Source organism: Lolium rigidum, chromosome 1 (genome assembly GCF_022539505.1).
Source record: "Lolium rigidum isolate FL_2022 chromosome 1, APGP_CSIRO_Lrig_0.1, whole genome shotgun sequence".
Classification (NCBI taxonomy): domain Eukaryota; kingdom Viridiplantae; phylum Streptophyta; class Magnoliopsida; order Poales; family Poaceae; genus Lolium; species Lolium rigidum.
This window is the reverse complement of record NC_061508.1, coordinates 71654037-71677860: the sequence shown is the minus strand read 5'-3', so window position 1 is coordinate 71677860 and position 23824 is coordinate 71654037. Positions and strand designations below refer to the sequence as shown.

At 42.5% G+C, this 23824-nt stretch overlaps 1 protein-coding gene and 1 long non-coding RNA gene across 2 annotated transcripts; both read left to right on the top strand.

Moving 5' to 3' along the window:
• The first annotated feature begins 59 nt into the window (after positions 1-59).
• Positions 60-10401, top strand: LOC124647062 (autophagy-related protein 2-like). The gene is given in 15 exon segments (XM_047187057.1): positions 60-245; positions 940-1946; positions 2607-2755; positions 2938-3191; positions 3286-3733; positions 3736-6362; positions 6444-6556; positions 7204-7396; positions 7615-7728; positions 7826-7933; positions 8161-8293; positions 8457-8659; positions 8900-9096; positions 9868-10049; positions 10130-10401. Coding segments are annotated over 14 exon segments (5793 nt in total). The 3' UTR covers positions 9929-10049; positions 10130-10401.
• Positions 10402-15169: 4768 nt separating this feature from the next.
• LOC124704331 lies at positions 15170-19023 on the top strand. Its single transcript, XR_007003629.1, has 3 exons — positions 15170-15242; positions 15941-16003; positions 18188-19023. It is a non-coding gene; the product is annotated as an uncharacterized LOC124704331 (long non-coding RNA).
• The last annotated feature ends 4801 nt before the right edge of the window (positions 19024-23824 follow it).

Sequence of the window (23824 nt, the reverse complement as noted above, 5' to 3'; positions counted from 1 at the left end):
CCCCGCTCGCCGCCGGGCGCCGCCGACGCCGCGGATTCGCGTCTGCCGGGGGAGCCAGGATGGGGCTGCTGCGGGGGTTCTCGGTGGGGGCGGTGATGAAGCGGATGTGCAAGGCGGTGCTGAAGAAGGGGCTGGGCGAGTTCTTCCTGGGCGACCTCGATCTAGACCAGCTCGACCTCCAGCTCACCCGCGGCACGCTCCAGCTCACCGACCTCGCGCTCAACGCCGACTTCATCAACGCCCAGGTCCGTCCCGATTTCCCCCTCTCTCTCTCTCCCGCGTGGCCGCATCCCGTCGCGATTAGTCCCCCGCCTGCTGACTGCTGAGGAGAATCGAATTATTCTGGTGGTGAAATAGACAGGTTGACTGTGGTAGGGTGGTGGGCAGTTGGACGAACTAATTCAGTTTCATCTAGTTCTGGTTGCAATTCGATACTGGAACGATGCTACATGCCCAATTTTGGTAGAATTTCGCCCTTTTAGGTCAATTTATTACTAGAATTTTGCCGCAGGGGGTAACTCGTTGATTTCACTAATCAGGATGGCGAGTGTTTCCTGTCGTAGTTGTTGTCTCGTTGTAGTTTAGGAGTATAGGATTCTTGGAGTGCAGTTTGTATCTACAACTGTACGCTTAGACTGGACAATTTGTGGGCTCATGCTGAGCGCTAGTCGTGGATAACATACCTGTTAATTAGGGCATGAAGCTGGATGATGTTCTTCTAGCTTCTGCAGTTAACAGTGTTCAATCCCTATCTATCAACCTGACACCTGATTTGTTCTAATACTTGCTGCCTTAGAAAACTGCAGTGCTATCTTGTGCGCATGCTCCCCCGCCAAACTGATGTATCCAAACTTGTAGTTTGTTAGATTTCAAACTGTTCATTTGCCTCTTATATATGTTACAATAATTTTTTTAGTTAAATTTTCTTTTCTGTTTCAGCTATCAAGGTCTCCTTTCATGGTGAAAGAAGGATCGATAAAATCCCTGCTGGTTAAATTTCCTCTACAGTTGAAGAGTTGCGAGATTGTAGTGGAAGACTTGGAGCTTGTCCTCGCTCCATCTGTTCCTGGTGAAGTTCCACCTGTAGATGCCGAGTGCTCCGTTTCTGGTAATAGTAGTGGCACGCAGACATCGGTCAACACCAACAGAAATGAATCCGATAAACACTGTTCTACATCTGCATCTCGAGATGTGGATGAAGGCGTTAAGAGAATAGCCAATGCTGTCAAGTGGTTCCTGACAAACTTCAAAATCAAGTTTAAGAATACATATATTGTATTTGATCCTCAGACAAGTTTGGATAACAAGGTCTCAGAATTCAATCGGTCACTAGTTTTCCGGGTTAAAGAGATAGAATTTGGAACCAATCTTTCAACAGATGGGCTTGTCAAGCTGAATAATTTTGTAACGTTCCATGAGGCGGTGATTGAGTTCTTGAAGATGGATCATGTCGATGTATTGCTTCAGAATAATTCGGATAGAGCAGCAGCTGACATCTCATCAGGTCATAGTACTACCTCGGTCTTGACAGGCCCTATTGGTGGATTCTCGGGGACATTGAACTTAAGCATCCCATGGAGTAATGGATGCTTGAACCTTAAGAAAATTGATGCAGATGTATCTGTTGATTCATTAGAATTGTTGTTACAAATCAGCAGTATCCAGTGGTTCATCTACGTGTTGGATTCTCTGCATAGGAACCAAGGTGAACATAATTCTGCCCATAATACAGCAGATATGTCCTTGAACACCTCCAGATCTGCCTTAAACGCTTCGAAATCAGTGATGGCCAACAGGGAAGATTTGGATCAGATCGCACTTTCACAAAATAGGCAAGACAAATATCAGGATTCTTTCCTAACTAAGGCACATGTGATTCAGGATTGGATTCCGGAGCTAGTTGTTCACGAAGATCAAGGCGAACCTGATTCAGATTGTGATGAAAGGTCTGTTTCTTTGTTAAATCCCTTGAAATTCCTAATGATGTACATTGTACCTATGTGTCTATCATCTTCCAGTTTACTTCAGCTCACATGATTAACCCCTTAAACAAGTATACTTTTGAGATAGCTGTTATCAGATCATTGTAGTAAAAATTAAAAGATGCTGTTGCTATGCCACATTGCATCCATGGTTTACGAATGTTTAACCTGATATACGATTTACAGAAATTTTGCTCCTCAATTTCACACTATTGTAATACATGTTTTGGGGGTTACAGCGAATTCTTCCTCTCATTCCTTTTGTTCTTCTTGTCTTGTACTTTATCATCTGTCTTCTAGATGTCCTACCGTCATTAAAATTGTAACTTACCAAAATCACTGCCTGCTGGCATCAGTTCCTAGAATAGTTCTCTGCAGCTTTGGTATGTTTCATGGGGTTTTAGTGATCATATGTGCCAGATCTCTTTTTTGACATCAGCATAGTTTTCCTTTCCTTTTTCCAACTGTCTTTAATTATATACTTATCCTGTAAAAGGCTATCTCTTGCTACGTCTGTTTGTTTTTACCATTATTAAGAGAAGCATCCCATTTTTAGGCAAAAAGAAAGAAAAGGAGATTTGGACTAGCCTAATTGGATTACTGATTTGTTTTTATCTTTGACAGCATTGATCAGTTCTTTGAATGTTTTGAAGAACTGAGGAACTCCCAGACAAATTTAGGAAATAGTGGCATATGGGACTGGACGTGTTCAGTCTTCAACGCTATTACTTTTGCATCCACTTTAGCTTCTGGATCAGATCAAGTTCCTAAAGGTATGTAATGTTTATTTGTTATGGCTTTATGCTTCATATTCTTGGTTGTCTGGTATGAACAGTGCAGTAGCAATAAATGCAATAATTTTGAATTGTGCAAGTGGTTTAGTATTTTACCTTTTCTTATTAAATTATCTGAACTTCTATATATCAGGACTTACTTCTCTTTTCCTTCCTAACAGAACCACCGATTGAGAAAACCGTACGGGCTTCCATCGCTGAGATATCTGTTATTCTTTTGTTAAATGATGAAATGGATGCGGGCGATTCGAGTGCTTCTACCAGTCTATTCCATGATATGAGAAGTTCCGAAATGTTTTCGAGCTGCCTCTCCTCTGGGCAGATAGAACAATCAATGATGTCTCCTGCTACTGCTTCCAGCTTAAATATGCACCATCTTGAAGCCAAGTGTCAGAACATCCATCTTGAACTTGAGGTACTTTTTCCCTCCTCCAGTACTTGTTCTCAGTTCATGTATCATTGAAGTGTTATGAAGCTTGATGCTGAATCTTTTTTTCTGATGTCCGCAGACATATCCCAGAAACTTAGGTTTCAAGGCATCGATTGCCCACATGAAGCTTGATGAATACTACAGTACTGAAAATACTAATTCAACCCACTCACACCTTGGGACTGCTTTCTTAAATAATAACTTCTGTAGAGAAGTTCAAGCTGCTCTCCCTCAATTCCCATTTGCTGCTCAAGATTACTGGGTGGAAACAGCTGGACGCTTTTCTCACAATTCAGATAAATTCATTAAGGTTGAGCTACTAAAAACATTTGGTGAGTGCACATTCCATTATGATGTCAGTAACACGGATCAAGATGGCAACTCAGGAAGCTCAACTTCACTGTCAATTCATTTGGCTCCTTTGATTTTGTGGGTGCACTTCCATACAGTATACATGGTACTGAAATTTATCAGTAAAGTTAAGTCTGATCTTCATGGAGAGCATAAACTTCACAGGGATGGTGATGAAAAAACAGCAAATTGGCTAATACTTCGTCCAGCGAGAGCCTGAAGGTTCAGATAGCCCCATCGCATGCAAGAATCATTCTTTGCTTTCCTTATGAGCCCTCTTGGGATTTAAGTCGCCCGTCCATCTTGGATAAGTTCCTTGTCCTCGACCACACGATATCTCAGAAAGTCCCTTCCCCACTTCGAAATGAAAGATCTAATGATGGTCATCCGAGCACACCATCTACTTCACTCCATTTGGCTACTGGGAACTTTGACATCTACTTCATTAAACCTGTCGGTGTATTGGATGGTAGAATCGGCTCTTTGAGCAGGCAAACTTTCTCTGCTTTGAAGATTTTATCGGTGACTAGATCCGAATATCATGATTCCAGCATTAGAATGATCCGGAAAAGTCATCCTGTAACTTGCCCTGAGATGGTGAACAAGGTATGGAGTTTGCCAAACCTACACGACCAGAAGATTACTCAGAAAGAAAATAACAAATGGGTCGGCGTTGCCTCTTCTACAACTTCACAAGATCTTGTAGAGTCAAGTTTTACTATACGCCAGGAGCTCATTCAGAGCACTGAATTCTTGCTGCATGTTCAACTTCCTTGTGTTTCAGTTCATCTCAATAAGAAGGATTGTGGACAACTAAATCAGCTGCTAGATCTCATAGTTGATGGGCTGTCAGATGTAGCAACAGGCAGTTCTGAAAATGGCAAGGACAAAAACAGCGAAGTTGCCATTCAAACATCTGTCATTTTTGAATGCAGCATGTTGGATATTTGCACTGAGCTGGATGAAACTGTGGAAGTTAGTCCTTCATTGCAGACAGAACTAGAAGGCTCCTGGAATCGCCTCAAGTTGTCCGTTTCAAAATTGTCTCTGTGCTCATTTTCTAATGTTGGTGGGGTCAATAATTCCAGTTTTCTTTGGGTGAATCATGGTGAAGGTGAGCTTTGGGGTTCTGTTAGTGGTACAGATGATCAAACTTGTGAAGAAAGCAAAGATTTTCAACTAGTTATTTGCAAGGACTCCGCTAGTCAGCGGGGTGACGGTGAAGGGAACAATGTATTGTCTTTCGGAACTGCTGGCTGTTCTGTGACCCACATCAGGAACCCAAAGCTACAAGAGAATTATACTTCTGTCAATGTTCGTTCTGGGACACTTGTGGCACCTGGTGGACGAATGGATTGGATCAATGCAATATCTTTGCTGTTCAGTTCAGGTTCAAGTGGATCTGAACAATCCAGTAATAGTAGTAGCACAAATAGTTCACAGGCTGGTGAACCTTTTTGGTCATCTTTTTTCCTTGAGTTGGCTGATGTTGCTCTGAGCTATGAACCTCACCGGAAAAATTCTACACTCGGTGCTGAAGCTCCAGATTGCAAGTCTTTTTCATGCCTTTTAGCTGCCTCTTCATTTAAACTTCATAGCAAATCTGCATCAGACTCCGCAGCTACTGATTTTGACATCCAACTACGAGATCTCGGGCTTCTTATCTGTGGATCATCTGGTTCAAAAAATGTTACTTGCGGTTATGATGTGGATTACCTCCGTCAAATGGGCTATGCTAAGATTGGCCATAATACATTCGTTGAAGCTGCTCTACGAATTGATACTTCCTTTTGGAAGCTTGAAATATCCGAGTCACAATTTGATATTGGTACCTGCCGTGATTCAACATATGGTCTTGTCCATTTGGTTTCTCAATTACAGAAGCTATATGCTCCAGATATGCGGGATGCCTTAGTTCATCTCCAATCTAGGTGGAATATTGTCCAACAGGCAAACACGCAAAATATGGCCAGTGATGCATCAGATATGTCAGAGAACAGCACTGACAGCTTCGCAGATTCAGCAGAGTCCAAGTCTGACGGTTTGCTTGATGACATAATTGATAATGCTTTTTACAGTGACCAGGCCAACACAACCTACAATTTCTGGGACAGAAATTGTCATAACTCATTTAGTAACAGTGAAGTGAATGTTGAGCATGAGATGAGTATGATTAACCCTGAGGCAACTGATGCCTGTGTTTCACACATTTCGCTTGGATCATCATTAGTCACTCCAGCAGACAGTACTGCTCAAATACCACAAAAGCAGAACTCCTGTCCTGACCACATCATTGACTCTTATTATATGCCTGATCTTCTGAATTCATCATCATCATCTCGTAAAGTAAACCATCAGTGCACAACTGGTGATGATGCTTGTAAAGCCGTGGACTGCGATGATGGTGGATGGTACAGCAATACTCCCTTGACGATAGTTGAAAACCATGTCTCAAAAAGGAACAACCCGCATGGAGAGCATGTGTTCCAACAAGAAGGTGATCATGCTGTTCGCAACTTGAATTCTGATGAATCTTGCAATCTGAAAGGCCAGATTCTTATTCATGATATAGATGTTAAGTGGCGAATGTATGCTGGAGATGACTGGTCATTAGCTGAGAACGATTTAACTAGCCGTACGTGCTCAAATGGAAGAGATAGGAGCTCTTCTTTGGAATTTATCGTGTCAGGGCTCAGTATGCAATTTGATATGTATCCAGATGGGGATGTTTCTGTTTCTAAGTTAGCCATCTCTGCCCAGGACCTAAATCTTTGTGACCAAAATACGCATGCTCCATGGAAAATGGTACACATTTTTTTGGCTAAATTTCATTGATAAACTGTTTTTATCACCGATTAATGCTAAACTTCTGTCTTTTTTTAAAAGGTTCTTGGATGCTATGACTCGAAGGACTACCCAAGAGAATCTTGCTCCCCTGCATTCAAGTTAGAACTGGAGTCTGTAAGGCCTGAACCAGAGGCTCCTTTGGAAGACTACAGGTATGTGCAGCACTAGATTGCATACACAACGAATTAATCTACTGGAAAAGATATTTCCTTGTTTCTGTGCTCTGTACTGTGTTCGTCCTTCGTTCGATACTTAGACATATTCAAATGGTTAAAGGTAAATATTACTGTAAGGGTATCCCATATACATCATACATATACATATTACATGCAAGACATCCTTTAATCTGGTGGATTGTAGTAAAGTAACCTATGTGTTGGTTGCAGAACATTGTGAGATTAAGTTGTATACTTGGCTAATGTAAGGGATATATGGAACATGTCATTTTAACAGTTCAATAGCAGACATAATTTATCCGTAGTAATTGGATCTAATCTGATGTAGTGTTTTGACCCGATTCCACTATTATAGTTGCTTATGCATATTGTTAAAGCTTTGGAAGTTCTGAGAAAAGTTCCAGATAGCAGATCCATATTCTTCATGCATATTTGGTTGGTTGTTTATAAAGCATTGTTGCTATTTAGACCTTTGACCTTATAACTAATTTGTGTCTCTGCCATACTTTAGTGTTAAATTGTAGTTCCAAGGAATTATGCTGGCTATTTTTCAACTCCTATCTGACACCTTTTATGCTCCCTCAGTGTGTCGATTAACCCTCTTCTCTTGCATCTTTCTTCAGGTTATGCCTTGAGATTTTGCCTCTTCAATTACATCTTGATCAGGGGCAACTGAACTTCCTCATCAGTTTCTTCCAGAATGAATCTAGCAACAGCAACCCTCATCTGTCTTACGAAAATGAGATTGTTGGTATGGACAGCACAACATATGGAAGCGCTGCAATTGTAGATGAGGCATTACTTCCTTTCTTTCAGGTATTTGAACTTACAATGACTGTTTCCCTCTTAATCACGGGACTTCATAGGGATCACATGAGAACTTTCTGCACCCAGTAACCTGGCATACTAAAAAAAATACGAATGCCAACAGTCATCGAGTTCTTCCGTTTTCTCATTTTTTGCACTAGTAAGCAATAGCCAGCTGGGCTCTGTTTGTCTTCAGTGAACAATCTAATATTTTTCTATGGTGCCAGAAATTTGACGTGAAGCCTCTGGTTCTGCATATTAATTATATTCCTCGCCAGTTTGATCCTATTGCACTTGGCAAAGGAAATTATGCAGAACTTCTCAACATCCTTCCATGGAAGGTAATTCGTTGTTGCATAAGAAATACTTTAGAGCAGTTAGTTCACTGATGATTATCTGTGTACCAACAGACAACCCTGAAATATTTTTTGTGTGCAGGGAATTGATTTGAAGCTTAAGAATGTTTCTGCAATGGGTGTTTACGGGTGGAACAGTATATGTGAAACAGTAGCTGCGGAGTGGCTGGAGGACATCTCCAAAAATCAGGTCCTGATTTTCCCCATGCCCAACTGTACATTTAGACATGCTTATTGTTGTATACATGGACATGTACATACTTAATACACTCGATATCATAAAGAAACACAGATTAAATATGCAGTGCTTCATGTCAAAGCATATGTACTTCTAAAATAAAGAGAACTGTAAATCTGCTTTGTCTTGCAAAAAGAAATCCTGCCCTCACCTGAATTGACAATATGCTGCTTGTGTAGGTCCATAAATTGTTAAAAGGGCTCCCACCTATAAAATCATTAGTTGCTGTCGGTTCAGGCACTAAGAAATTGGTTTCACTACCATTCAAAAGCTACAAGAAGGACCGCAAGTTGCTCAAGGGAATGCAAAGAGGTAAGCTAGATGTACACTATTCTACGACACTGATATGAACAATTATCTAACATTTCTGTTGAAGTGTTAATAATATGTGATGTTATTATATTAATATAAATCAATTAGTTAATGATGACATGTGTTGCAACAAATATTGACAGTCTTACATGCCGTTTGACAGGTGCGGTTGCTTTCATCAGAAGTGTGTCCATCGAAGCTGTAGGGCTTGGCGTCCATTTAGCAGGGGGAGCTCATGATTTGCTTTTGAAGACAGAACGTGCACTTACAGCTGTTCCACCTCCTTCAACCTCGCGCGAAGCAAGAAAACCCAAAGACAATATAAGAGCCAACCAGCCTGAAGGTGCACATCAAGGGTTGAAGCAGGTATTGTCTGAATTGCGTGATAAAAGCATCTCCTGTTCTGCCAATAAAAGACAATTAAATCTTCAGGAGGCACCTGCATTGCTAATGTCTTGTTTCGATCTATTTTGTTTTGTTAGAAATGGACCTTAAAATTGGTTACTGTTAATATCTCTGAACTCTATCTAGTTCTGAAGCCTAACATAATAAAAGACGGTTCATTTCTTGCCTAATGTTATTAATATTCACTTGAAATTTGTCCAGGCCTATGAAAGTTTAACTGATGGGCTTGGAAGGACAGCTTCTGCTTTGATTGGCAATCCTATCAAGGTTTATAATCGTGGGGGTGGCCCTGGTTCAGTGTTGGCTACTGCAATATGTGGAGCTCCAGCTGCTGCAGTAGCTCCAGTATCAGCTTCTGCTCGTGCTGTACATTATGCACTTCTTGGGCTAAGAAACAGGTGAGTTTTTGCCCGTTCTCAAATACTGCTGGAAACAGTCTATAGATACAGGCATACATCATTTAGTTACAACCATCATAATGGACTATCAACTTCGCTTTTCCTGTCTTCCTGATTTCTTAAATTCGTTCATTTCTGTCCTCAACAGGCTGTCGATATGTATCAATTATTCTATGTATGTAGTAGGTCAAGTGGTTAAATATTATGGGAGGGCGGGAGTAGAATTTGCTCTTTATTCACATGTATTGTCATTTGTCAGTGCTTATCAGCTTGCAGTTGGCAGTGGGCACTTCACATTTTATATTATGGGACAGAGGGAGTAGAATTTGCTCTTTAGTCACATGTATTGTCAGTGCTTATCAGCTTGCAGTTGGCAGTAGGCACTTCACATTTTAGACATTGCATGCACATTTATGTTAATCTATGGTGAAGCTAAACCGTGCAAGAACTATGCAATTGAATTCTACTCCCTCCGTCCCATAATATAAGATGTAACACGGAGGGAGTATAAACCAAGCTTGTAATATATTGGACAATCCATCTGTAATGTTTTTCTTTTAAAAGAATTACTTGTCGACAGTAACAAAGATAATATTAAGGAATACCTTCGATGTTTTGTGGAGGTCCTAACAATATATTTCGGGCCAAAGAAAAATAATGCAGCTGATTTGTTCCTTCACAGTAACCTGGTTTTGCACTGACCGAGCTAAGTGTTGCTGAACATTTACTGTTATTGGTACATTATTCTTACTTTTTGTATATTTCTCACAGCCTGGATCCTGCACACAAGAAAGAATCTGCATACAAATATTCCGGGCCTTCTCAATCATAGACTTCATTCATGAGGAGGCTGGTTAAGCTATGGTCATATCGCCATCGTCTCTATGGAAGAGGAGCGGTTGAAGAGCACCCGTTTTGATTCCATAAAGTGGTGGCGGGCTAACTTGTACAGCGTAAGTGAGAGTTCCGTGTTGCTGTATTGCTAGAGACCATCTGTTTTGTTCTTAATGGAGTTTCTGATACATCCATGCAGGTGTACAGCTTTTAGCGTAGGTTATATGTGGCATCAATGCCCTTCTATAGTATGCAAGTTAATACACACCATGGGTTGTAGTCACCACACGTTCTCCACCTCGGGTGGAAGTTTTGTAAGCTCCTGGCCTAGGCATTTGACCTAAGGTAGAGGGAGGGGCAATGGCCCCAGATTTGTACATAAGTTTGTTGCTTTCTGAGCTGTGCAGATGTAAATAGTAACTCTTCTGTTTCGGTTGCTAGTATGTTTATGGGCTTGCTAAACCGCCAATGGTACATCCTCACGCTTTGCAAGTGTAAATATTAGTATTACCAGGTTTTCTGTACTCTGTAAAGTTGTTGCTTTCTCAGCTACTATTATATAACTCTTGTTCTTTGATTTTTGACCCCAGTGAGAGTGGATTGTCTTATTTTCGTCAAATATTCGCAGTTAAATTTGCCCATTTTGTTATGGCAGAGATCAAAGTGCGGTTTAACACGTGATGAGCTTTAGCTGAAAAGTGCAAACGGTGCTTTGGACTGCATAATCCTGATTCATTTTTTTTGCTTATAAATAACTCATTATTGTTCCCAAACTTCAAATTTCGTGATAACTGAAACTGATTTATGAATTTTGGAAAAAGCAATCCGAACCTTTTGCAACCTGAAAAATACTATTCTAGCTCAGTTGTTCACCAAGACTACAGAGCAAATGTTTTCACAGAAGAGAAATGGTAGTTCATGTCTCACTCTAATACCTACTTCCCCCCATTCCAAAAAAATATATGAAATTCTACCTTTATCCTAAGTTAAAATATTTGACCAAGTTGGCTGGCGCAGTGGTAGAGCGTTTCCACCTGTGTCCTCGAGCTACCCCCACAACATGTAGGAGCTTTAGCAGTGGGTACGCTCTTTTGGATATCCTATACTCAGATTTTGAAATTTCTAAGATTATATCGGGTTTTGTCTTATTTTTGTATTGAGGTTGTCCTACTTGTCTTCATTTCGAGATGTGCAATGAAGTAGCATGAAGAGTGCGTCTTGTGATTTTATAATGATAGTCTTCCGCTTTAATATCAATAGAATTTGATTTATGTTCTTAAAATTTACTAGTGGAGTATGGTATGGTGAAAAGTGCAATAGCCGAGCATGCCCTCATTATGCTCCTCCTCTCCACCTTGCCGTTGAGGCCTCCTTCTACGTGCCTTCAATGGATGATGATTCGATCGATCTTCCTCTACCCTCAAATTTCACACTGAACGTCTGAAGTAGCCTTGAAGGTGGTTGTCGATCTCAACCTCGTCGTCATCGCTGTCTCATTGTCAATGGCAAGTCCTCGGTTCTCCCGAATCTTTGTCTTAATCCTCCATCCTTTCCTGCCCCTCCTCCTCCTACTCATCTCCTCCTATCCTCCTCATCTACTCATCTCCTCCTATCGATGGCACATGACCATTTGGCAGTTAGCTTTTTTCACAAAATTATTGTAGATTCGATTATTCTACTGACTATGATGATTTAACTGATCCATATGCGGTGTTCTTGTAACCGAACAGAGGGAAAGTGTGTGTGTGGAGGGATTGGGGGGGGGGGAGGTGAGGGGTATCTTGAGCAACATGATCCTGTGCGATTATAGTATGTACAGTGTCATACGTTGCGAGAGTTGAGAGAGATGTTTTCTTTGTCGCCAAGTGGAAGCATGACTTAGTCCAATGTTGAGAGATGTTTTCTTTGTCGCAAACGATGAAACTGCTTGAACCACTAGTAAGAATATGACTATGGGTGGAATCTTACTAGTGGTGGACCTTTTTTTTTCTACGCCACCACTATCAGCACCGGCGGAGGTAAATTAGGTACGCCACCAGTAAGCTCTTACTAGTGGAGTAGATTTCCCCCTAGTATAGTGCACCAATATTAAGTGGACCCCACAAATCCCCTAGGCCAGAAAATACTGTGGCGTACCCTATTGCTTGTACGCCACTAGTATCATGATACTGTTCGGAGTGCCCAAAGCGGTCAGCTTACTGTGGCGTACCCTACTTTTGGTGGCATATCCTCACCGGGCGTCGGCTGTTTCGCATTCCTCCCTCTCATCTCGATCTCATCCTCACTCTTCTTGACCACAGTCGCCCTGGCCTTGCCCCGTACCTGCCTGGTCGCCTCGTAACGCACGACCCCGGCGGTTGTGATAGATCGAAGACAACTTCGACCACCTGGACCTCCCGCTCAACCCAACGCCCGGGTGATGGTCCTCTACCTTGATGCGCGCCAATGTTCACATGCAGGTTCGATCCCCTTCTCTTTTAGGTAGATGCTGTTGCAGGTTAACTAAACCTAAGTTTTGGACTAGGTTTAGAAACTAGGTCACAAATAGTTTATCTCTTTATAACGCCGTTTAGTTTTGCATTTTTTTAGAATATCGATGTTTAAAATTTTGTGGCACTATGTGATCCCGGGATGGTGTGATCTCACCTTGTGATATGAAAAAATACAAATCTTGTGCATCCTACTTGTTTTTCTTACTCCGTCTCTGGGATTTGTGTCCACCGTAAGTATGAGGCATGTCGATGTTGATTTGTCCAATGATTAAAATGTTGATGCACTATAGGTGCCTCAATTTCAGATGTGATCCCGCGACGGTACAGGCGAGCCTTGTGATATGCACAAATACAAGTGTTGTGCATCCTACTTGGCTCACTGGAAGCTCAAGATGGAAGGTTGAGGCGGCCAAGATGGAAGCTCAAGCCGGCGTCATGAAACCCATGAATGAAGCGACGCAACTATTATTGGCCAAGATGATTGAAGAATCCAAGATCTTGATGACGGAAATGGTGAGCATGGATCCATTGGCGAGGGCGTGGCACGAGATGTACCGTGAGCGCATCGACAAGGAGGTGATGGCGGCGCAATCTGTGACGACGTCCATGGTAGCATCGGCACCATCGACCCACATGCCTGGGCCGGCGTACATGCCGGTAGCGGCATCGACGAGCATGGCTGCGCCGACTCCCATGCCTATGTTGGCGTCCACTAACGAGGTGCCACAGGTGATCGCCACGAGGAGGACGTCGTTGAGGTGCAACCCAAACTGTTTTTTGGCAGCCGGACTATGATGAATGATGATGATTTAGTGGCCATATGTTAGTCTAGAATTTGAATTCAAAAACCTTAAATTCAAATGTCTATCCATGTTTGAGAGTTTTATTTATTTTTTGGTTAAAAAATTTCAATTGGGGCCGCCGGTGTGGGGGAAGCCTTCTACAAACGGAGGAAGGTATGCCGGCGTCTCCCATACGTGAGTGCCCGGCGCAAGCCGTCGGTGGAGATGCTCTTATACCTCACTATGGGTAGTCTTTGCTACTCTCTCAGTTTCATATTGCTTTACATATAAGGTTTTGTCAAAGTTAAACTTTTCCAAGTTTGACCAATCAAATGTAAAACCATATTATTATTTAGAAAATCAAAATGATACCATTAGTACCGTAATAAAATATATACTATCATGTCATTAGATTTGATTTTGCATGTATTGTTGTTCTATCATTAATAGTAGTTGATCAAAGATTACAAAGCTTGACTTTGAGCAAACCTTCTATACGCAGAGTAATATGAAACAGAGGGAGTAACATACAAATCTTGCACGCTATCGTAGGAAAAACATTACTCCACCAATAACATGCAAGTATGAGCGAACAATTATTAAATGGAACGTTCACAGTTAGACTTTGCAATTTTGAATCTGACTATTTTTTCTTGAATATAAACATTGTATTTTATGTACTAGTAATATTTTCTAAGTATTTGATCAAACTTTGTAAAGTTTAAATTCTAGCTAAACTGAAGAAACTCAATTCGGCTTCCGGGTGCGTAAATTTATTAGGTGATTGTCTACAGAAACTAGTATAACGTGCCAACACTCGATGCATTCTGAAAACACCCTTTTCCTTTTTTTTTTTGACAATCAATACCACATATATTCATAGTAACAAATAGTACATGGTAGAGATACATGAACTGACTCCAACGATTACAAAATAAAGTCTAAAAGATAGTAACAAATCTTCGAGGTCTTCAATTTCTTTCTTCTTCTAGAACACAATCTTGTACTCTTGTGAAGGCAGCCAAAGATACATAACGAACCATAGACCTGTAGATACCGACGAAAGTTCTCCCATAATTTTTTGAGCCGCAATGCCAAGACTGCGTGCACGCACGCAACCATTAAAGCAGTCATACAACATCGGCAAGAGTACCAACACTAGTATATCAGGGAATAATAACCAACTAGCTTTGTCGTCGTCGATGGAGAGCCGAGAGTACGAATCACCATTGTCGAGGACGTAGCAGACGGGACAAAAACTGCGAGGATAATCCTCCTCGCGGCAACAACGACAAAAGATCCAAAATCGATCTGGCGAAGCAAGATCCGAAGACCCATACCTAGAAAATTGTGATTGTTCAACACCACCATTGACGCCGGAAGAAGATCTCGTCGCCGAACGAAAGTCCGAAGATCACTTATTGCATACGATGCCATCTCCATTGAGGGGAAACCAACAAGAAGACGGCTACCAAAATCCTAACATAATCTAATGAAAACAATACTTTTATTCAAAACTCCATGCATAGATCGGGTTCCCCACTCCTCCTGACGCCGGCGAAGCCGACCGGAGGAGGGGGAACCAATCTATGGAGGAGGATGAACTGGAGGCGGCTAGGGTTAGGGCGGCGGCTGAGAGGAGAGACCACGGGACGAAACTTTTTAACACCCTTTTCCTTTTAATTTCCCTGTCGACATCTGTTCCATTTGAAGTAACCCTAGTGCGCGACGTGCCGCCTTGACAGCCACAGCTTTCCCTCGCTAACCCTAATTAAATACCTAACCAAGAGTAAATAAACCAGCTGTTCGCCTCGCCTAGTTCTTTCTCATTCGCTCCGCGCGCCTTACCCAAATCTGCAAAAATCAGGTCCACGCCGCAATTCAGCAGTAGAAAAATCTCTGCTCCACTATAATACTGCCCCCGCTAGGGTTTCCAGGCCGCCTCCATGCCACCCGCGGCCGCCTCTAGATCCTCCTCCTCCAGCCGCCTCGCCTCCCGCGGCCGCCGGGGGCCGCCTAGCTCCGCAGAGGGTTCGAGGTGAGTTCCGATGGGAATTTCGGGCTTCTACCAGATCTAGCCCCCTGTTTTGCTTCTCTGCGAGGACCGCCAGTCGTCCTTCTACGGTTGATTCCAATGTAGTCGTCGGACGGGCTTCTAGCGTCCTCTAGCTAGCTGTGATGGTGGTATCGCCGTGCGTGCGACCGGCGGAGCGTGCCACGACCGGATAGCCTGGTGCGTGTCCGTGGAAGCACAGTACGCATCCTGTACAATACAATGCCTAGTTGAGACGTATATGATGCAATTATGTGTATTAAGAGCAAAATCCATCCAGGCGGTATAACCAGAAAAGTGCCATGGCACGGATCTCAAATTTTGCTGTCTGTACTCAGCTTTACCGTAGACCAACATTTGAAATTTACGACAAGTAAATAGGAACACTGTAGTGTAGTGTAGGAGGACAGTGCCTAATCTGTGCTGGAAGCTTGTGCTTCTAATAAACACTGCTCACTCGTGTAAAAGGGTTACCAAACAGTCTTGCCTATGTCTGTTTGAGCCTTGTCCACCATTATCGCAACGAGTAAGAGGTCAGAAAGCGTGCGGGCGATGCTCATGTTTTTATTCGCTATTCCTCTCCGGGAAAAGACCGAGAACCAAAACAAAGGGTGTTCTGTGATCTATTTTATGTTTTTTTCCCCCTTTTTTTGTCTTTTGATCGTCGTGATGTTTCTACGCAGTTATTGCATGTGGTGGCAACCAAGCGTGAGGCTACAACTGCATTACTTGCAAGGAAGTTACAAGTAAGAAATATATACTCCTATGTCGTACACGAGAATGTTGTTTATGCCGCTTCATGTTTATGGGTTTCCCAAGATTTTCTGGACGATTAAATTATTAACTGCTCGATTCCCAAATGTTAAGTAAATAGAGATTAGGTTTTTTTACATTGTAGTTTGGTCATCATATTTACTGTGTCAAATATTGCGAGACAGATCAAGCTTGAACTGTATCATGAACAAAGTACTATATCTCGTAGAGGGAGCCAGTGCCAAATTCACAAGAAAATAAAGGATTTGGACATTGCTTCGGTACAACCACAAAAGAGTTAACTAGATTGACACAGTCTCACAACCCTCTTGAATCTCTAAGGACCCCTGGATCCTTGTGGTTCATAAGAATCTAGGGCCAAAGAGTATCCTAATCTCTAGATCCCGGGAACGTCCTAATTGCTTATCTTGCTTCCAGTGAGAGTTTTCCTTTGTGACAAAACAACACCTAAATGGTTGTATGGCACCTCTTGACCCGTCCTATGATAAAAATATATCTCACCTTCCATAGCATGGTGGAATAATCAATTTATCATACATTGTTTTGTCTTGCCTGTATATTGTGGGTCTGTGGATGTAATCTTTTTCTCTGTTGAGAACTATGGTTTAATAGGTTGTGTGCCTCAGGTTGAGTGTATTTATTTTAAGGAATGGGATTTTTCAAATGAGGGATGTTTCCTTCGAAGACTACTATTTATGTATCCCTCTTACATGCATGGTGCAGCTATTACAAGTCTGTTCCATTTGAAACTGTAACATTTGGTGTGTTTGCACACTTTTTAGAGGAGGTGTTTGCAGTTGCACTTGGGATGTCTTGCTGGAAGGATCATGTAACTTTTATTACCTGTTTGGTTGAAGTTTAGGAGTACCTAGGCACCCTAGCATGTTTTGGCTAAACTCGTGGTAAAAAAAAAAAGGTTCCAGAACTTAGCTTGGCTTAGGGCATGTTTGATTGATACCAAACATACAATACCAAAGTTAGCTAACTGTTACTTTACTACACTAGTGTTAGTTCAATGCCAAATATGTGGCACACACATTCTCTTAGCTCCATCGTACCCATTCTTTTATTGATATGGTTTTTGTTGCCAAGCGTTATCTAAGGTGTGGTCACTGATTTGTTGGCCATAACAAAATTGGCCTATCTCACTTTGTGACAACACTGTTTGGTAGTGAACCAAACAATCTTTAGTGAATACTGATCCTTGTCACAACACTTGGCTACGAGAAGTATGGCAAACTTTTGCAAACTTTCAATGTTTATGACGTGTTGTGCAGAGCTGATATTTTGGCATGCCTCAGGTCTATGAATAAACACTTAGCCAAGACAAGTATGAAAAACTGTTGCACTGTTTGGCTCCAACCAAGTGGGCACTTGAACTCCATCCCTCTTCTGTGAATAGGCAGACCTCCTGCCATCTGTTTGAAGAAAGGATTGATAAAAGGAGACCTAAAATGTTAGGCGTGGAAGTGCACTATTTTGTTCAAACCATGCACTCAGATTTGTTGAAGAACTAATATGGTAATAGGTTGTCCTTTTTTCACAAGATTAGTCAATGAGAAGCTACTGTCGAAATGTGAACTGTATTTGCTCTCAACTCTTTTGTAACATGGGGGATCTGGACATGCATTTGCCCCTACAAATATAGGATCAAATTTGCATATGCTATGCCGTTGAATAGTTTAAAGTTGTTTACGCACTAATGAAGAATTGATTGAGCCTGCATATTTTTGCATTTGCATACAATATGCTTCAGTGTCCTCTTAGGATATATGTTGTTCCATACTGGGGCATAAAGTTGTTCTCTAAATGTTGGAGATCTCTTACACCTAGGCCAGAACTTCTCTTCCCATTAGTTTGTCTCTAGGCATATATCATAGTAATTCTTTGAGATAAATTCAGCTGATGAAACATTCTAAGATAAATATTGTATGGCACCATCCTATCCTATATGTGCGTTGGAAAGCTCTGCCTGATTATGGCTTTACTTTCAGTTGCTGAATACGCTTGGATTCATAATTAATACTTTTTGTCCCTGATATTTTTGCAGTTTTGTTTGAGATAGTTCTTATGTGATTTTATTGTGATGTCTTAACAAATTTGAACAACTTCAAAAGCTACAGTTTTGTATTAATATGCCATTTAACTCTTTGCAGAATGTATGGATCATCATACCCGTGACTTTCTTGCAAGTTGTGCAGTTGCTGTCTCAAGCTTGATGCCTCTGTTTGCCAGAACTATGATGTGAAGTAGGAATTTTAGCCAGGTTCTTTCTCTTGACCAGTAAATCAATTTTGAAAAGTTAATGAAGTAATAACTATATACACAAGGCATGTAATATTTGAGAGCAGATGCCCTTTTTTCAACATTTTTATCTCACTGTTTGATAAGTCCTTTTTAATGAACTGCTTAAATAAGTTCGAGGAGGCATTCCACACTAAAACTACTCAACTGTTTTCTACAATTTCATGTTGGAACAGTGTTGAAGACTTAAATACTATTTACTGTCACAGTTTGTTGAGTACTCTTAACTGTATAACGTCCAATAAACAAGCCTCCTTTATTCCCAGTGGTTACATGAAGCACACGCTCTTTGGTTTTGATGCATAATTAGTTTTACCAAAATTTGACAATGCACATATATTTTCCCTCAGTTAAGGCTTGTTTGGTTTAACGCAAATAATTACCTTACGAAAATAGCATGCCAAAAATGTGGCGAAACATCCTTTTTGGTTTGTTAACGAATCCAGAATTTTAAGTAGATTTGGGCAGTGTCTTTTTAGTGCAAAAATGTCAGCGAAATTTTGGCTGCAGTTTTTTTCTGTTTGTCTGACTGAATATGAAGCCTGTCACCTTAGCAAGGCTGAGGTGAGATTAGCCCCTGATGTGGAACTTCAAGAAATACTTCCATTTAATTGTACTAGATAGATTGCTGCTATACATTAAGCCTGTCAAAGCAGGCACATGTGTGCACGCATAAATGCAGATACATTACTCGATTACAGAAATTGAGTATTTGTTTAATGGCCTTGTTTGGTACATCTGTTGGATGGGATGGGTGTGATTTAGCTGATTAATTTTGGAGAGAAAGCAGATAGATATTACACACATGGATATCTACTTATGACTACCATATGTTGGCATCATTATCCATTTTTTTTCTTTTCCATTTGTTGGTTCTTTCCCGTGGTAGCTTACCTTAGTTGGTGTTTTTTGTATTTGCTGTATGTAGGTGAGATTGGTCACATTAGTAGACAACTAATGTATTGCTCCTTGCAAAACATGAGTACATGCTTGCAGTAAGTGGTGAAGCGAACATGTGTTATGATTATTTTACTTCTTTTTTTTCTTATCTTGATCTTATTAACATAGGTGCCATTGTTTTTTAGTCTGACTAGCTATATGTCTTAGTTAACGAAGCCTGGTAGCCTGTGACATGAATTTGGTTTATATACTGAAAGGAACAATCAAAACAGGTATTGCTGCTATCTTGATATTACTTGGACACGATCCGTGAGCAGTAGTGCTAGGAACGTCTGCCCTCTCCATCTTCTCCTTCAAACAACTCTGACAGCAATGCAGCCAGGCTCTCGGCCGTGTACTTTGCAGACTTCTGAAGCTTGGGGTGCTTGAGCAGATATGTGTCATAAACAGCGACGACCTTATCTGAAACGGCCTTCCGTAGTGCCGCACGGAGCGCGGGATCTGGGACCTTGCAGCGTGCATGGCCGCTGTACGCTTTCTCGAGAGCGGAGTTGAACTTGGCCAGGATCTTCACAGTGGGCTTGCCGGTGCCTGTGGCTTCGAGGCAAGCCACCACTGGCGCCCAGGAAGCCTCTATGTAATCTGTCATGTGCTGCATGACTCGACCCTGGCACCGCGCGACCCACTTGTCTCCCCTGAGCAAGCTGGCAGCATGCTGAAGCACATAGCTGGTATTGTTAGCTAGGAAGAGGTGCTGCATACCTCCTCCTTGGGTGCCGCGGAGAGCGGATATCTCCTCAAGGTTTGGTTCCAAGGACGCGATTAACTCGGAGACGAGGTCATCGAACGAGTCAATGCCCTCAGCACTGCAGGTGCCTCCGCTCTTGCACTTGAAGATCAGATCCAGAGCACCACAGTGCGGTGCCAATGACTCCACGTAGGCCATGGTATACCGCGTCAGCGGATGGATGCCAGCGCCGACACCTCGTGTCGTGGTATGCGTTCCTGAGCTAATGCCAGTTCGGATCTTGGTGATGAGACTGCTGACCATGACCTTCAACGCGCGTGCCAGCTTGGCAAGGACTACCTCGACCTGCCTGGAGATGAGCTCCTTGCGTTGCCCGGTGAACACCTGAATGAGACTTGGGACAGCACTGCCAAGGACCTCGTACATTTCTAAGACATATATGAGCTTCTCTACTGAGTGCGTGCTGGTGAACCCATCCGCAAATCTTAGCAGGATGAAAGTACTCCGCTTTGCAATGGCCATCAGGTATTCGTCCTTGAACCTGTCAAATGCGTCGTTGCTCTGTGCGTAGAGCTGCATTTGCATGGCAACAAGGGCCTTCCCCACCAGCTTAGTCGCCAAGATCCACCGCCTGATCATGTCCTCCGCTGTCCACCACTCGGCATTCTCGTAACTGATTGCCTCATTGGTCTCCAGAGAGCATCCCACTTGGAGAATCGACAGGAACCTGTTCCATGGTGACAATATTTAGTTGTTTAACACCAAGAATTAAAGGAAGCAAAAGGCAAGTTCAGATCCAATATGCATCTCAGATGAACATGCTCTAGTATATCTTCCACGTCTAGAATAGATTAAATAGGATTTTTAAAGCAGCTAACTAGTACCTGTCTAAAACGTCGCAGGGAGCGATGGTGAACGTCTGGAGAAGCTCTTTGGTGTAGCCGGCACGGATGACCCGTAGTGAGATATCATGGAGGACAGACAAGCTTCCTGGGCAGATCAGATCGAGCTCGCCCGGGAACTTCCCGTCCAAGAAGTCATCAGGCTCAGCTGGCTGGCTCCCGCCGGACGTGCACAGCTCATCGATGGTGCTGAAGCTCACCTCCCCTGTGTTGGTTCTCACCGTGCTGGCTGTGCTGCTGTCGGTTAGGAAGACAAGAGCCGGTGACGACACACCTGCTGTCATGGTCATGGAGATGGAGAGCTTCTCGATGGCGAAGCGAAGGCCGCTCCTGCCTTCCAGCTGGGACCCTTCCCAGACTCTGAGACTGAGGAGCTCCTCCATGAGGTGCGACATGGCGGCGCGCAGGGCACCATCCATGCGGCGGCCAGCTGCAGTGGCCATGGGGAACGCTTGCATCTCCTTGAGGAAAACGATCTCGTCTACCGCGGCGAGGAGGCTTTTGTTGGTGCAGGTCGCTTGTGCGTCCCATATACCAAGGGTGTTGCCATCGCCGCTCATCCGGCGACGCCCGAACTCGACGATGACATGCTCAGCGACGGCGAGCCGGTCCTCTGCTCGTGTTGTCCCAGCAGAAGATGTAAAGTCTCCGACGTCCTTTCCTGCTGCGGCGCCCATCAAGATGTGCCTGAGCGGTGAATAGAAGAGGCACTCCGCTGGCGGTTGCATTTTAATTTGCTGAACCATGACTTGGTCTGAGGTCTGAGGTGTTGACTGACAGAGTCAATCGAGATGGAAGGACCGCGGAAATGAGGCGGAACTCTCGTGCTATTGTCGTTGAATTGTCTAGGAAATCAAAGCAAAGTGGACTTAACAGTCTTAACATAAAAAGACAAAAGGGTGCCAATTTCACACTCAACCTAGTCATAGTGGGGAGTAACATAGAGTAGTAACATGCATATTTTACTAATCTATGTTACTATCTTCATAGTGGGTGATAATTTATATTTGGTTGAATGGATTGTGTCATTTATTTATTATGTTGTAGACTCATCTTGTCTTCTTTTAGAGTGTGTGATGTTATGATAACATAGCTAGTTACCACCATACTCTTTTCCTTCATTTATAACATTATTGTCATGTCATCAAAATATCTTGAGTGTGTGAAGTTACTTCCACTATCAGTAGTCTAAAAGAATTTTTTTTACGTTGACTTGCTTGATGTAGTATGTAGAAAATTTTGAATACGTGCTACTTCCTTAATTCTGGCAAGCTTGAATAGGTGCTACGCTCCAAACTTTGATTGTACTTACGTGGTACAAGCCTTCTGTGAATTTGTGGGCTGTACATGTTTTTATGTTATTTGTCACAAACAGTTTTTTTGAATAAATAAATGAATCTAGGATGTAATAATAGCACCAACATTTTTTTTAAACAAGGGTATTACACCGAAGGACCCAAAATGGGCACACATTTTACAGAAAGGATCCTAGAAGAAACACAAACTACAACATAGTCCTGAGTGTTTATGAAAAGGACCCTACATAAAAGATAAAGATTACAATCTTGTCCTCCTTCACTGATCTTGGGTAGAGCACTCCAGGCACGACCACCAGCTACGCTGCCGGGACTTTGCCTCGGGGCGGGATAACTGTTGACCGCCGTACTAGAGTTGAAGATCCTCCCGTTTGGCACGCCAACTGGGAGATAGAAACATAAGAATGAAGAAACTGAAAGTAGCAAGTGAAAAGAAATATTACAATACCTTACAACACACCAGGGAGAGGTCATCATGAAAGAATCCTTTAGCATATCATATATTTCTGAATGGGGGCTTTAATGCATGCATCATGCAAGCAAGCAACTATATTATGAATGTCTGCCTAGCTAATCTATTAATTGGGCTGCTTAAAGGATCAATGGGGAAGATAGCTAGCCCAGGAAGTGGTATAAAATGAGGATAAACAGAATGAAGCTGCTTGCCGAGAAAAAGAACAGAACGAAGCTAGAGAAGATCAATGGATCGTATATATGGCTGATAGATGGAATGAGGTCTCACTCTCACCTCATGTCATGTACGAAGATGCTTTAGATGAGGAGCAATGCCCTTGTCTGCAGATGCAGCATCATCAAGATTCTCATCAATCAACGTGGACATGATCTTGTTGATCGATGCGTGGGCCAGGCATGGATGTGAATCTTGATGATGCCACGCCTGCAAACACCGACCATCAAAACAAATGCACTGAAGAAGAGAACTGGGGAATGCACTGCTAGAGCTGGGGAGCTAATAGTGAACATATAGGAAGAAGAGATCTAGAGGGAGATGGGGTCTATGTAAGGAGGGTAGCTAGCTAATGGAGGAGCACCCATCCGTGCATAACTACCAACGCAAGTGTCCTCGTCCTTGCCAGCATGTATTTGGAATAATTATATCACTTAGTAACTAGTATTAGTTAATTAGCTGAACTTAACAACGACAAATAGTGTCGGTGTGGGCGGCTGAGATCAACAAAAGCAGGCCACCTGTCTAACCAAACATACGCCACTCTATTTGTACACTTTTTTTGACCAACAATTTCTGCGTTCAGCCAGTTATACTATGTCGGCAGGCAATTCATACCACAAGATTCGAGCTAGGAGAAATATTTTGCGCTCTCCCAGAAATTCTGGTCTGCAACTCGCACGTCGTCTTTGCCGTTTTTGGGCTAATATCTCTGCCTCTCCCGTGCGTGAGCTTAATCTGTCTTGTCAGATGAAGAGTACTTTGGACGTGCAGAGCATATATAGAAACCTTCATATTAAAACCACCACTTGAAAATGTTCCCTCCCTGATTACCCCACTAGTATTTTGGATTCTTTGCCCCCAAATTGTCCCTTTCATTCAGCCTGTGCTTGGTTCCACCCATCTCCTCTCGACAAAGAGCATATAGGTTAATA